General features: G+C 32.7%; 2 protein-coding genes across 2 annotated transcripts; one reads left to right on the forward strand and one right to left on the reverse strand.

Moving 5' to 3' along the window:
* Positions 1 to 5,274: 5,274 nt before the first annotated feature.
* LOTGIDRAFT_153089 (hypothetical protein) lies at positions 5,275 to 8,096 on the forward strand (the record flags this gene model as incomplete). Its single annotated transcript, XM_009053567.1, has 4 exons — positions 5,275 to 5,281; positions 6,165 to 6,245; positions 7,478 to 7,574; positions 7,904 to 8,096. 4 exons carry the CDS (start codon positions 5,275 to 5,277, stop codon positions 8,094 to 8,096), a joined length of 378 nt encoding a protein of 125 aa, XP_009051815.1.
* Positions 8,097 to 10,388: 2,292 nt separating this feature from the next.
* Positions 10,389 to 13,907, reverse strand: LOTGIDRAFT_103874 (hypothetical protein; the record flags this gene model as incomplete). Its single annotated transcript, XM_009053568.1, has 8 exons — positions 10,389 to 10,517; positions 10,919 to 11,114; positions 11,271 to 11,344; positions 11,665 to 11,805; positions 12,003 to 12,201; positions 12,928 to 13,006; positions 13,393 to 13,573; positions 13,719 to 13,907. The coding sequence occupies 8 exons, from the start codon at positions 13,905 to 13,907 to the stop codon at positions 10,389 to 10,391; spliced, it is 1,188 nt and encodes a 395-aa protein (XP_009051816.1).
* Between the last annotated feature and the right edge of the window lie 1,668 nt (positions 13,908 to 15,575).

Below are 15,575 nucleotides of genomic sequence, written 5' to 3' on the forward strand. Positions count from 1 at the left end.
ATACACGTACAAATCATGTATGATTCAATCAGGCGATAGCCAACTTCTGTTAATAAAACCTATCTGTTACTTAATGAATGAATAGCTGAATAAAGAAGAAAATCTGGCAGAAATTAACGAAGTGATGAAAATCATGTGATGAAAAATTCGAGTTTAGTTTACAACTATAGTTCTTACATTTATCGCTAGTTATATCTCATCTTGCAGAATATTCTAGACATATAATTTATATTATCCTAGAACACGCTGACATAGCTTCAAAATATTCATATAACACTGATATAAAAACAAGCAAACATTATTTAGCTACAAGTTACTTAAGAATCGCTTGGACATGTAGATTTGACAAGAGGCTCCATGTTAAAAGAGATCCAGTCTTACAAATATATATTTGTTCTAGAAAGTGCTAATAGTTATGGTTCAGTTCTCCGTATCCATCCTTTCTCAAAATAAAAACTCGGTTTGTCATAATACATCCAAAATTGTCCATTGACATTTGGTGGACTTTGGGTGGCCATTCATGCTCAATACAGGTTGGGTGGCCGTTGATACAAGTGTTACTGTATCTGCATGGAATAAATTGATAAAGCAGACTATTCAAACTTTAAAATAAGTTGTAGAAAAGCCAGTTAGACAAGTCAAAGTAACTGTATGTAACAAGCGATCACTTTTTAGACAAAATGCGAATTGTTAACGTGAAATTTCACTTTAGGATCACTAAGCCATTAAATTGGGCACAAATGCGGAAGCAGATACAGAGAGGCTGACACATTCTAATACATGCATCCCTATATTGCAAATATTGATTTTCTCCCACAGAACACAATAAATTTACATTTTCGTCACCAGTGAAGCGATTACATTGTCTACATTTCACATATATTATACTACTAACATATGGTCTGATTTAAATCAATGACGAGATTGATTCAAATTATCAAATGCCAAGTCAGTAGCGGTACGGATGAATTAATCCAATAAATGAATGAAAAGTTCAAAGTAACAAATTATGAGCCTGTGTAATGTGAAATGATTAGACAGTTTACATAAATAAAACAAAAGAATGGATGAAAAACTCACCTCAAAATGTTGCTGTATTTACCAACATGAGGATTTTCCCGGGGTATTTCTGGGACAGGCTGATGTTGTTACCACCATAATCTTCAATCACAAAGTCTCCGACGGTTTTTTCATCTTTAGACGTACACACAGTAAAATAGGAACCAGCATACACCGTTGTGAAGAGTAACAGGGGGAGCAAACTCCCGTAACTCTGCACCCCCATTGTATATAATGTAAGGTGCTCGGTAGTCGACTGACTTGTAACTGATATTGTGAAGTGTGACTCAGTTAAATATTGATTGGAATATTCTATTGTTAATATAGGGGATAAAATGTTATATTTAAATACCAATGGTAAATGGAGCATGTGATAGAAAGCTAACTTTATTTTCTAAAAATGCGTCCTAGGTACATTCAGTCTCGAGAAAAATGAACCCTATTTTTGTTTCTTATATAAATTTAAATTGTTATCGCTTGAACGAACACACAATGGGTAGATTTTCTAAACTTTACAATAATAACAAACCCTGAAAGTAGAATAAATAACAAAGAAGTTTAAAAAAGTACACTTAAATGATAGGAGTTAATACTTTACAAACTAATAACTGGATTAAGTTGAACCATAATTAGTGAATGTTCAGAATGATGAGATCACATTGATGAGTTGAACAAAAGCTCACCAATGGATAAAGAAGTGCTTCTCAGACTTCGTGATCCAAATCCCCCTTTGAGAAAATATTTCTCCATCACTCACCCTTAGCATTGTAATACATCAACCTAAAATACCAAAACCACTAAAACCGGAAACATGCATGTACAGTTTTGTTTCAAACGTAAAAGTGAGCATGTTTTGTGCACAAATTTGTATAGCTTTCGATGATTTCTTTGTCAAGCCACATGAACAAGTGGAAGACATCAGTTCGGGAATCATTCTGAGGATCAACGTTTTCACGTTAAACCCGTTGCTCAAAATTCCCCCCACAAAATTCCCTTCTTTTGTGAATTTATCCCCCTCCCCTCCCCCCATTTTTTTGGTAGCCCCATCTAATGCTTTGTTACCCAGACCCTTTTTTCAAACCCTTTAAGTGAACTCTCTATTGTCTATAAAATGCTTTGTGTCTCAAGCTTCTTTGTCTCAACCAGACTCCGGACCAACAACGTACTACGAGACCATCAGTTCAACGCCATTAAATGTCGCTACGGCCACGTTGCCACAAGGTCGCATGTCCTCATTCAATGTACTGAACTGAAACCCGCTCGTAAGCCACTGCTAGAGTACCTGGAAACCAACGGCATACCACTCACCATACAGAATGTTTTGGCTCCACCCACGGACCACTGGTATACGATAATGGAACTAGTCTTCCATTTTATAACCAAATCTGTCTTGAACAGATAGGCTAAGTTTTTATACTCAAAGTTTCATAACACTTTTAAATTATATCCAATCAATTTAACAAGTTTCATTGCAGAAACATCAGAGAACATCCTCCCCCCTTTTGTTGAAAGCTCCACCCCCCCCCCCCCCCCACCCCTTTTTTCCTCCCTCTTTTCTCACTTCCTTTTTTTTCCTTTTTTTTCAGGTCTTCTAGTTTTCCAACAGATAACAGATAATTAACCAAACCAAACCAAACCAACGACTACCATTCGACTACCAATCAACAGGAAATACCATGATCAGAGTTTGGAAGAATGAAGGAGATCGAGTAACTCACGCCACACCATCCAGGGCCGAGTTTCACCGCCATGTCATTCGACCCGACCAGATCTGACGAAGAATCAACAACCAAACCAACAACACAGAATCATCCAATTTGAACCAATCCAACTACCAACTACTACGACTACCAACAACTACCTAGTTTGCGACATCAGCATCCTCTGGAAGCGAACGTTAACTTGTCATCTACCTACCTACCAAGCTTCTTTGTTACAAGTGGACATTCACATGACATAACCTATTGATACTTTTAATCCCCTACGTTGACAGAAGTCGATCTGTTGTAACCCTATTGTGTGAACCCATTGTCAATTTATCCCAATTAAATCTATGCCCGAAATGATTTCCTTGGTGTCTGATAAATTGTGAATCTATTAAAATATTATGCAAATTCTTAGTTTACCCGAAATGATTAATTTAGACTGAATTAGACTTAAACCCCGCTACAACAGGTAAGTTCACTAATGAATATATACTCATATTGACCATTCTTTAGAACTTTAATTGTATGTTCATTCTAAGACGTAGTATCACTTTAAAATTCAAATAAGAGTGTTAAATTGTCGTTTCTCGGTTCACGCACACATGGGTTGCTTTACGATGGGTTCGTTTTGCCGCATTGCCTTACATGCCGCATCGTGCCCAACTGCACAAAAACGACTTTTTAAATGAATCCAAAGGTTTCTCATAAAATCCATGGCCATTTGTTTCACATGAAACGGAATATTTTAATCTGCTTTATTTATAATTTGGACCTGTTTTTATAGTAAAATCTGGAATAAAATAAATACCAAGTACAAACGATCAGAACCGTAATACAAAATACATAAATCCATGAAACGAAACAAGACAAGTTCAATAAATAAAATCTTGGTCATAACTTGCAAGAGTTATGTCCCTCTACTGCGTGCCTATAACGTCACCCACGTGCTAGAAAAAATATCAACTTAAATGTTTGAAAGTAAAAATCTTCTGAATAGTAAATCAGAATTATCAAGCAAGGAGAAGTTTAGAATTCTCGTATTAGTTGTGCCTTATAATTCCACTGGTTCCAGATAAAAGTCGGCAGATGGAGACAAAAATAGACGAACCTGCGATTGTTTAGAAAAAAATGACAGTTCAGACATCGGATTGATCCACAGGAAAATAAGTATTGCGGAATCTAAAACCGTGAGCGGTGAGGGTTATATTTTGAAAACTAAGTATTGTCACCATAAGAGCGAAGAGTATGCCTCTGTAAAAAGGCACAGTACGAGTCTTGAAACTATAGTTTCGACTTCCCTAACTATATGTCCAAATCATAAATAAGAAAATCGATGCGGGGCAACAGATTGAAATATTTCGTTTCATGTGAAACAAATGGCCATTCCGGATTTTATCAGAAACCTTTAATTTCGTTTTACAAGTTGTTTTTGTGCAGTTGGGCACGATGCGGCAAGTTGGGCAATGCGGCAAAACGAACCCACCGGTTACTTTATGATTAAATGAACTGTAATAAGATCGTGGGCTACATGCTTTAAAATGAAAAAAAAAACAAAAGATGAACTTTGTATCTTTTCAAAGAAGAAATATGAGATTGTTTTTCTCCCGACGAAAAGAAAAAAACAGGGAAGTTTTAAACTTCACTGATGACAACTAAAAAGGAGAAAAAATTCAATTCAAGTCACAGTGACTACTAGGGCGTAACACAATCCAAGTTTAATGGCTTAAATGGGGGGTCTATGTAGATTTGAAATATGCAATTGAAAAAGACCAATTTTCTTTCTTAATAAAACTCCTCTTAAGTTTGTTCGCCTTTTCAAAAGTGGGGTATTGGTCTCATTATCCTCCATTACACTATGGCTTTAACCAGTGAGCAGTAAGATTTCTTTCATCAGGCCAAATGTTTCGTTGTACTGGTTGTAAACAATATATATGTTTATACTCAGGATGAAAGATACCAACTGGAGTATAGATAGACAGCTATCATGTCTTCAGTCTTTCATAGTCAGTGGCCAAAATAAGTGCTTCGGAATGAAAATTATTTTGGTACCCTCAAAAGGTCTAAACCAAAGCGTCTTATTCGTTATCAAATTTGACAAAGCATTCTACAAATAATCCCCAAAGTAGAACAATGGCCTGCAAAACTTGTCAAATCAAAATATTTTAAAATTGTGACGTATAATATTGCTATTTCAGGTCTGTATCGTATTAAGAGAAGAAAATTGCCCCTATTTCTTGTGCAAAAACAACAAGAAACCGTCCATCAAGTTACAAATTTAATATGCTTAATGCAAATTTCCATCCATTTGATGTATTGGACGATTTGACTCCAATTTACGACTTGTACATTTTCGAATGTGTACGATTTGACACCAATTACAAAGGGAAGATAACTCTAATTTATTAAAAGGCGTCGAAATTTTTTTGTTTACATTTTTCATTCTGTTTCTCTACAAAAAGACTCTTTAGTTAACTTTCTTTATTAAACAGGCTGTAAACTATTTATTAAAATGACAGGTAAGCTAGTCTGCAAAACAGTAGATACGATGTCACGGTATTTTCCATTATCAATGATTTTAAAGGGACATTCCGCTTTTTTGTAGGTCAAAAATTTTTTTGCTCTAATTTGGGAACACTATAAAATAATAAACCAAAATCTATACAAATGTAAACCATAACTTATCTGAAAGTTTAAACTTGAAAGATCGAGCCATTAATTTTTCAACGCCAAAACTTTACATAAAACGTTATATAACCTTTTAAAGTTCATTATGTGTTTTGCAAGCTGTTAAAAAACTACTAGGCTACACGTTATAGCCCACTGATTTGAGTAAAATAAACGACTATTTGTAGAGAAATATGTCTCCTACGTTTTCTAAACTTTTCAACCAAATATAACGAGTCATTATAAAGCCAATCACCGAAATTATGTCATACTGCTTAATTAACAATTAGTAGTAGTAATTTTAATTAACCCTTTTAAAACAAATTCAGTTTGATCAAGTAGATATATAGATATAAATAGCATACCGCGTATTTTAGAAATATTTTCAGGTATAAATTAGGACGTTTTTGATAATGAAAATGATTTACAAAAAAAGCAGAATGGCCCTTTAAGTTTAAAAAACAACTCTGGTAGATTTATAGAATAGCTGAAAAAGTAGATTTGAATGGATTTTCATTAAATTTAAACAATTTCTCCACTTACTAATAGTTTTTATTTCTTTTATGAGCTTTATTATTTATATTAGGCCTAACTTTAAAGGGACAGTTGTGACATTTTTTTGACCAGACCGAGGTAACTAGAGTCTCAAAAACGGGAATTATTAGGTGATGCCCTTCCAGATATAGTGTTCAACAATTCCTAAATGAGTTCATAATTTGATATTGTTTATTTCAGAAACTGAAGAACAACAGAGAATCCGTTTTCAAGTTGAATTAGAATTTGTTCAGTGTTTGGCCAATCCTAATTATTTAAACTGTAAGTTATCTGTTTTTAGCTATTAGTTTATATCTAGAAATGAAATATGGTTTGTTATATTTGAACTTAAGCTATGATAGATTAGATAGCCAGCACACTACTTAAATCATCTGTGAAATTAACCACAGGTGGAATTTACAACTCATTTTAAACAAATCAATTTTGATTGACGTTCATAATTATAATTATTAAAGTTGATAATCAACACAAAAAACTTTTAACATGCACAGTGCATAGTTTTTGATTGACGCTTCTCAAAATACAATGTAACCTCTACTTGACATGGCCTAATTATTCTGTAAATCTAGTGTATTTTAAACAGAACAATTAAACTTATAAAAGACCGTAGCGCAATTCAATTTAAATAAACCAAAGAGGGTTTAAAATACATAATATGAAAAAAAAGAACCACTCCTAATGTTTGGTGATAGTTTCAAAATTAAAACAGTTGCCTCATTTGCATGCATTATTCTATGTCCTTGACATGTATGACTGGAGCTGTCTTAACACATACAAACTGTCAACAAATGTCAGTGAGTTATGACCTAGAACCCTAGTTAGATCAGTGCTATGTGAACAGTGTATTAATAACCTTTAAATCTATTGCCTTCTCAAGGTACATTGTGTCTTCAACTCAATGACCTATCAGTGCAAAGTCATAATAATCAATCAAAATATGAGAAAATATTTCTTACATTAGCTGATAACTCTTTCTACCAACTTTAATCATTATAATGGAAGATGATTGTTTTCATAAAAGATAGTGGACCACAGCCATATACGCCCTTCACAGCATGCGGATGGTAAAAAAGAAACATCCATTTAGGTTTCATCAAAATCGGTTGAAAACTAACAGAGTAATAGCATATTCAAGATTTTGGGGCAAGGGCAATAACTCTGCTTCTAACAGCCGAAAATAGCTCAAATTTGATCTTGATCTTCGTTTTATGAATATGTATACACATACCGAATTTCATTTGATTCCGTCAAAAAATCTAGTTTTTACAAGCAAATGTTGACCGACGGACCGACAGGAGTGCCGACAATATACGTCCACATAGAGAGATGTGGGAGTATAAAAATGAAAACTGTTTTAAGGAATCTTTCTATATATATGAATAACGGCATTACTTTATTTCACTACTATTCTTTATACCGGTATCAGCCCCAGACAAATTTTATGCCTATTTTCTACCTAAACTTAATTGTAATAATCTATCTATTCTTTTCAGTTTTAGCTCAGAGAGGGTATTTTAAAGATCAGTGTTTTATTAACTATTTGAAATATCTGCTATATTGGAAAGATTCTAAGTATGCCTGTTTCCTCAAGTAAGTATTGAATTTTCTTTTATTATAAATAAAAACATTTGAAATAGAATGATATTCGTTCTTTAAGTGTGTTTAAGAAAATCTACTCACTCAGTCTCATATGTATTTAGAATCAATTATTTATAATAAAAAATTCTGTTTATACATCGATCGCCATGTATCAAACTCAATGATAAAAGTACTCCGTTAAGAGGCAGAGCTTATATTTACATTCTGTTTACACAGATATAAACCGAATGCACGTGACTGCTGTTATCCAATCAAATTGGGTGATATCGTGTATACGGGATCAAGATATAATTATTCATATTTATTTTTGTATTTTACAGATATCCACAGTGCCTCCATTTTTTAGAATTATTACAATATGAACATTTCCGTAAAGAACTAGTGAATTCCCAGTGTTCTAAGTTTATAGATGACCAACAGTTATTACATTGGCAACATTATATGAGAAAACGTTTAGACTTATTACAAGCCCAGGCTGATAAACATTCTCAAAGTGTTAAACCAAATACGTAACCTTAATCAATCATTAGCGTCACACATTAACTTGTCAATGAGCCTCATGTTTAAGAATTTTTTGACAAGCTATTCGAGGTAAAGGATCAAAAACATTATCAAAGTGGTAACCCAAAAAGTAGTTGTGTCATTAGCTTCAAATTTTGTACAACCAGTGGAGACTCATTGATTCTGCCATTAAGCAAGACTTTTACCAAGATCAAAATATTAGCCAAATTTTCATATCAGCCAATAAAGTCTCATTTATCAGCAAAGAAGAATTCTTATTGTTACTATATGACATATGGCAATGCCTACCTGCATCAGCACAAATTGATGCAAAATCACTTACTGACTAATAATTCCATGGAATTTCAAAGATCTGTAACTGTACTTATAAATCATAAAAAACGTTTAAATGGTATTTTTATTTGATTGTATGAAAATTCTATTTTGAAATGTGCTTTAAATAAGGATAACATCCAACATAGATCTACGTTTATCCAATAACTGCCATCTGTCTGTTTATCTCTTTTCTTCCAGTTAAAATATCTCCACAATCCAATTCGACAATGACAATGTGTCAGTTGTAACCAGGGTATTTGTAATGATGTATTGAGCAGACAATTGAATTTAAATAATGTCACTTAATGACAAAAAAAGAACCTTTATGAAATTATTAATTCGAACCAAAATAGAGAATTGTATGATCTTTGTGTGCATCTTTTGAATAAATGTACAACTATTGTTATGCCAATAGTTTGTGTAGTACAATACAGTAATTTTTCTCTCTTTGGTCTGTTATTATTTAAGTATAATTGTTTAATTAGTACAATCTATGCAATTTCTAAAGTTCCATGATTCTTTAAGGATTAAACAATGTTTGAAGAATTGATTGATGTTATTTTTAATCAACAATTTAACTAAAATCAATTGTCTTTATACTTTGAGATTGCTAATGAAAGGTTTAACCAGCAAATCAATATAAAAGACAAGACAGATATTTATTTTGCATTGAATATTGAACCTAGCATGTGGCATGGTCACAGGATATTGGGTTAAAATAAATGAGTCTCTATGACAATAAGTCTCAGACAAAGTGATGTCACAGCAACATGATGCAATACTTTTGTCACAGTAATATGGTCAAATAATCTGTGACTAGATAGAGCAGGTCCCAAGGTCTGTTCTTAACTCCTACAATTGAAAATATCTTCATTTCATAGCTCCAAAAAAATAGGAGGGGCCAAAGGGAAGTAATTTTGAACAAAACAATAGTTTATAGCAATTTTAATCATTTCCAGTTATAAAAACCATTTTGACTAACATATTGATAATTGATACAAATAAATAATATTGAGATTATTTACAATAACATATTGGCAAAAACAACAATTTACAATGATCTCAATCTATGTATGAAAATTTCAATAGGCTCAAGATAAAATTTGACACAAGATTAAAAAAAAACAGAAGAAAGCTGTCCATTTTTCAAGCAATTTTTATGCATTGAATGTGCAGTTTAAGCAACTATGACCTGGCTATTATATTTTAATGAACACACAGGCACTTGTGAGCATCTGAGAAAAATATAGAGGCATTTCTGCATCGTAAAATGTTAAATGATCATGTCATGGACTAGGAAATTCAAGAAAGTCTTTGGGTATATCAAGACATGTTTTGCATTTGACACTAAATTTCAAGGCAGTAAAGTTAAGGACGGACATTTGAAAAGATCGAACACAAAAATAGAGCACTTTATGAGAAACATTTTTTCAAGAAACTAAAAGCTAAAAATTATATTCAAAAATATAAAAGCTTTCAAATATGGAATATCTTTAAGAATTAAAAATTGAACTCTAAAATATCATCTAGCACTAGTTCATGATTCCAACCACAATATCATAACTTAGTGGCCGTATTTCTAATATAATGTACTATGTACAAACTGACAGACTTGGAAAATAGACCTGTATCACAAGTAATTTTCAACATAATTAATGCCACATCATCCAAATTAACAATCTGTCATGACAATGTCACCAGAAAACATCTTATCTGGAGATTCTACATTTTAAAACATCTTTGAAGATGTGCTTTAGACAAGATTCTAATTGTTATTCCAATCTTGCTAATTCTGGCTCAAGAGTCAGATCAATCACTTACACAGACCCTTTTTAAAGCATGACTTCTAGTTGGAGCAAGGCAGACAGATGGATTTGCAGGGGCATTTAAGGTAATAAGTCCCAGCAATAAGACATTCTCTTCACTGGATCATTCTTATAAAAATCACAGTTTTCCATATTAATTCTATCAACATATTCTATCCATAATAACATTTCCATCTTTATCTTTTAGCCTCACTCGTCCAGTGGAATATCGTGTCTCTTGTCTACCATCAGGATAAACTGTTTTAACTGTTCCGTCTGGATATTCACGTCTCTATAAATATATATGTATAAAATGTAAAACATGATGGTCCCTTATCCATTTAAATACACACATACTTAAGATTGTTTGACAAAAACTGTGAAAATAAATGTATAATAAATACGAAAGCACAGGTGGAAAAGACTAGCTTTCTGTTGATTCTCTTCAAAACATGGGTAAAAAAGTAAGTAAGTTGGACTGAAAAAGCCACATGCATTCTTAACACCAGGAAAGAACAAACAAAGCCAAAACTGCATCCACTTCAAAAAGAAACATCCACTAAAGAAAATGACAAAATCAAGTGCAAATATTAGCATATTAACAGCTATCATTGACATAAGGGATAACAAAAATTCCAAATATAACATATTTTAGTGTTGCTCGTTTGTGTCATTCTATTCTTAAGAGCTCACCTTAAACTGTGAATTATGAATTTCTCTCTGTCCATTAGGAAATTCCATAGTTTTATCTCCACTGACATCCACTCGGATCACTGTTCCATCAGGAAATATACTCTCTTCAGATCCATTAGGAAATAAATATTTTACAGTCTGATCTGGGAAGGTAATTTCTTTGGTTCCATCTGGGTAATGTTTCTCTATTTGTCCACTGGAAAAAATTAACAATATGTATTTAATAAATTATTAAAAATTCAAATTCATATTCCTTCAAAACAGTAAGTTTGAAGTAGAGCACAAACTAGAACTAATACTGAATAGAACAGAACTTATTCAGGATCTCCAAAGAAAAGTTACTTGTTCTTACTTTTGGAACTGTAAAACTTCCAGGCTATCAGGATAAGTTGTATGTGAGGTCTGGGCATCAGCATAATAGTATACCTTTAAGTAAACAAATACAAAATATAAACCGAAAATCGTTTAAATTCCACAGACACAGGTTGAGACTCTAATGAAACTAATTGACCAGAGCTCATCTGATACTGCTGACAGAAATTTTGGTCAGGACAGTTGGTTGAAAAGGGGAGGACTCAAAAGCATAAGCAATGTAAGCAAGGTCACTGAACACTGACAGGATATTAGGCAAAAACAAGCTCTCACTCTCATAATAGTAGGCCTTGCATATCAAAGTAAATTTGTCATCTATATTCACAAGACATTAATCACAGGACAGAACATGAACAAATAAGAAACAAACTAACCACTCGTTTATCTGGATAAATCTGTTTTATATCACCATTAAAAAATGATACCACTATAGATTGACCATCTGATGAGATTTCTTTTCGAGTTCCATTAGCAAATAATATTTCTCTAGCACCATTCTTATATATTCTTTCAATCTGTTACAAAAATAATTTCAAAGTATAAATTTTAGCTCCCAGGTCGCGTATTCTCGAAACGATCTTAACGCAAGGAAGTCCTTGTGTCTTAACTTCTAACACTGTTTTTAGGATATCCTAGCCCTAAGATCATTTCGAGAATACGCGTCCTGGTTCAAATTAGTTCTAATTATATCTTCATAAATAACAACAAATACCTTGCCATCAGAGTGTTGTGATTCTTCATATTGTTTATTCCCCTTGTCTATGGTGGGATTATCCAGTAACAATCTAGAAGCTAGTTTACGCGGTACACTTGATGTCGTTGCTGTTGATGATGATAAAGCTGATGTGGAAGTTGATAAAGAGGTTGAATTATTCTCTGAAGACCTAGTTAGATATTTATAACTGGTTAAACTTTCGCAGTCATTGGAAAAAGTATTTAATCAAGAGAAATATAATCACAAAAAAGACAATATGAAAAGCATGGGATTAGAAATAAGTCTCTTGTTGACAAGGACAAGAAAGAGTGAATTTTGGAATATTTTTTCTTGAGCTCATTATGGACCATATTGTGGTGCATGCAATAGGTTCATGTCATATTTTAGCTCTTGAGCTTAATACTCCATATTCATAAGTTAAGATTTGAAACATCATTTAAGCTAGACAGTGATTTTTCAGCCTACCTGGTAAGTTTAATGGGTTGTGTTCGGGGTTGTGGATCACCAAGAGAATGATGTAAAGCAGGTATAGAATCAGTAGTTAAACTCAATGATTTACTGGCTGTTTCATACTGTTTTACTTGATTTACTACCGATTTCTTCTGCAATGGGGCATGACTTCTTGGTGGGGATACTGAAAAATATTACATTGTTATAATCATAAACCTTCTATGCTCTTTCAGCTCTTATCATATGTCTCAAAAACTATATTAGATCATAAAATTTCACCTTCTGAGCAAAATTAGGCAAGTAAAAAATAAAAACCCGTAACATAAATCATCAACTTTCTTGAACATTTAGTCTATTTTGAAAAATATCAGTTATATGACATCTAGACTAGAGAATGGTAAAACTTGTCATACACTGGTAAAACTGGCAGAAATTGGTAAGAACAGCTAAATTTATATGGTGAATAATCCACAGGGTATGGTCTGTGAAGTTACTTACTGTGATGGGTATTGACATTAGGCTGATTATCTTCTGTTTCCTTTGTAGGTGTACTACTCCTAGGATAGGACTGGTGCCCATTTACCATAACCTACAAAATATTTTTGGTAATGTTAACTTTTCAAGAACACATGATGTGACTCAGCAATTTAAAAGTTTATCAATTTGAAATCAATTGGAAAGTTCACATCACTAATATTTTTTTATTTGGTACAGTTATAAGTAACATTTGGCAAAGATTTTACCAAAGATTCTATTTTTCCATTGACAACATAAGAAAAATGGTTTTACTCTAGATACTGTTATTATACCAATAATTCAAATATTAATTTTGTTAAAAATACTATTCTCAATATTAACTCAAGCGACATCATGACAAATTCAATATATGGATGATATAGAAAATTTAAATGGAGAGATTACAAGGAAACCTTTTGACTAGACGATGTAGTAGCAGCTTCCTTCTGCATCCATTCGATTCTCTTTTTCTCTAGTAGTTTTATTTCATCCTTTAATTCTTTATTCTCCAACTCCACTAACTCTAGTTTATCTTTTAATCTTGTTTGACTTGACGTCCATCTCGTTTCTTTCCTTTTCATTTCTTCTTGAAGTTCATTTATCTACATATAGAATAAAACCCTTCTTTAAAAGATAATTTTTCATTTAGATTTATATTTGATGAGTCTAAAGGTCTAAAAAAAAGGATATTTCAAATATCATACAAATTTCTACATATAAGGAAAATGTATGAGGAGTTTTCCTTACCTGATTTTTCAACATGTCTATTTCTTCCCTATCTTTTTTATCAGGTATAGATCTTATTGTTTTCTGGTATTTCTCAAACATTTTACGTTCATGTCTGAAAATACAAAAAATAAAATCATTGTGAGGAAAAACTAAGCAAGTATGAATTACCAACAAAATGTATTCATAGAAATAATTGTTGACAATCATAAGGTCAAATCAAACTATTTCTCAGGAGCATAAAACTCCCAGGTACAATACAATGTATATGAGCAGCCCCATCGTTCATGTCTGGCATATACCGTATATTTCCGTGTATAATGCGCAGGTTTTTACCCTGAAAAGGGATACACACAGAAGGGGTGCCAGTAAACATGGTCAAATAATTTTTGAGTTTTTTTCCCCTTCCAAAATACCGCGAATCGATGTTGAGGATCGATTTGTTTAGCCTTTTAAAACAACATCATTTCTCAATTCTCTAAAGGCCAACGACTCAATTGTACAAACAAATGCGTTTATATTATAGATGATATCGTGTCAAATATACAGGATGATAATGGTGTCTGTGATGTGCCAAGTCTGACTTCAAATTTTTCGTAAACAAGGGGTGCGCATTATACAAGGGTGAATGGATATTTCCTGATTTTAATGGGAAAAGGAAGGGTTGCGCATTATACACGGGTGCGCATTATATTCGGAAATATACGGTAGATCCAAATCAACAGCCCTGCAATACAAACTGATAATTTCACACTGATTTACAAATGTCACCTCCAGAACAGCAAATGGACTATTGGAAGCCTGAATTATATATTTTGTCACCATTTGAACTCAATGACTTACAGGATATTCATTTATTCCTCACTTACTTGAGTTTTTTCATTTCTTGATTTTTAAATTCTTCTAATCTTTTTAATTCTTCTGATTTCTCTTTCTCAAAATCATTAATTTCCTTCTTCAACTTAGCCAAACCCTGGAATTTATGAGGTTCAAAAATAAGATTTTTACCTCTTCTTTATCAGTAAATCATATCCACAATGTGGCACAAAGCGATACAAAATATTACATTGTAGTCTGTTTATGCCAAGACTATTTCAGCTCTTATTGACAGGTTCTTATAAAAAATTCACCAGGAAAAAATAACAGCACGTTTATATTGCTAGCTGAAATTTGCAATTACACTATATTGGCAGATTTAACTCAATGTAGCAGCCCCAAAAATTAAGAAGGATTAATAAGTATTTTGCTCTTTCAAAGGCAATAATTCATGACAATATTACCTCTTCTCTTTCTTTACGTAATTTATCAAGAACAGAATTTTCATTTCTAAACCTCTCTATTTCAATCTCTAGTTCAGCTAATTTATCACGTAAAATTTTAGACTGTAAACCATCCGATTGTTTCGTATTCTGTAATTTTTCAGCTTCCTAAATTGAAGAAATAGAATATCATATATGTACTTAAACATTATACAGCTCTCCAGGTTTGCTGGTTGATAGTCAAGTCCCACTTTTCTGGCAAGAGCTTTACATCTTAAAATATTTTAAATTAAAGTAGGCCTACCTGCTGTTGTTTTTGTTGTTTATCTTGTTGTTGTTGTTGTTGATTAAGATTGGGAAATAAACGAGCTACTAATTTAGATGTTGGTGGAGTTGACTGAAGTTTGTCTTCAACTTTCTTTTCATTTAAACCTGAAAAATATAAACATTAGTCATTACACATATTGTTAGTTTCCTTACATCAAATATCATACAAAAATAAAACACTAGCAGCATTGATGAGTCTCAGAAACAGATGCTGACATACAAATATGTCGTATAGAAAATAACATGGCTGTTGCACTGACAATATCTTTGCGTGATTTTGTTACCTTTTTTT

Source organism: Lottia gigantea (assembly GCF_000327385.1).
Source record: "Lottia gigantea unplaced genomic scaffold LOTGIsca_2, whole genome shotgun sequence".
In the NCBI taxonomy this organism is placed as follows: Eukaryota; Metazoa; Mollusca; class Gastropoda; family Lottiidae; genus Lottia; species Lottia gigantea.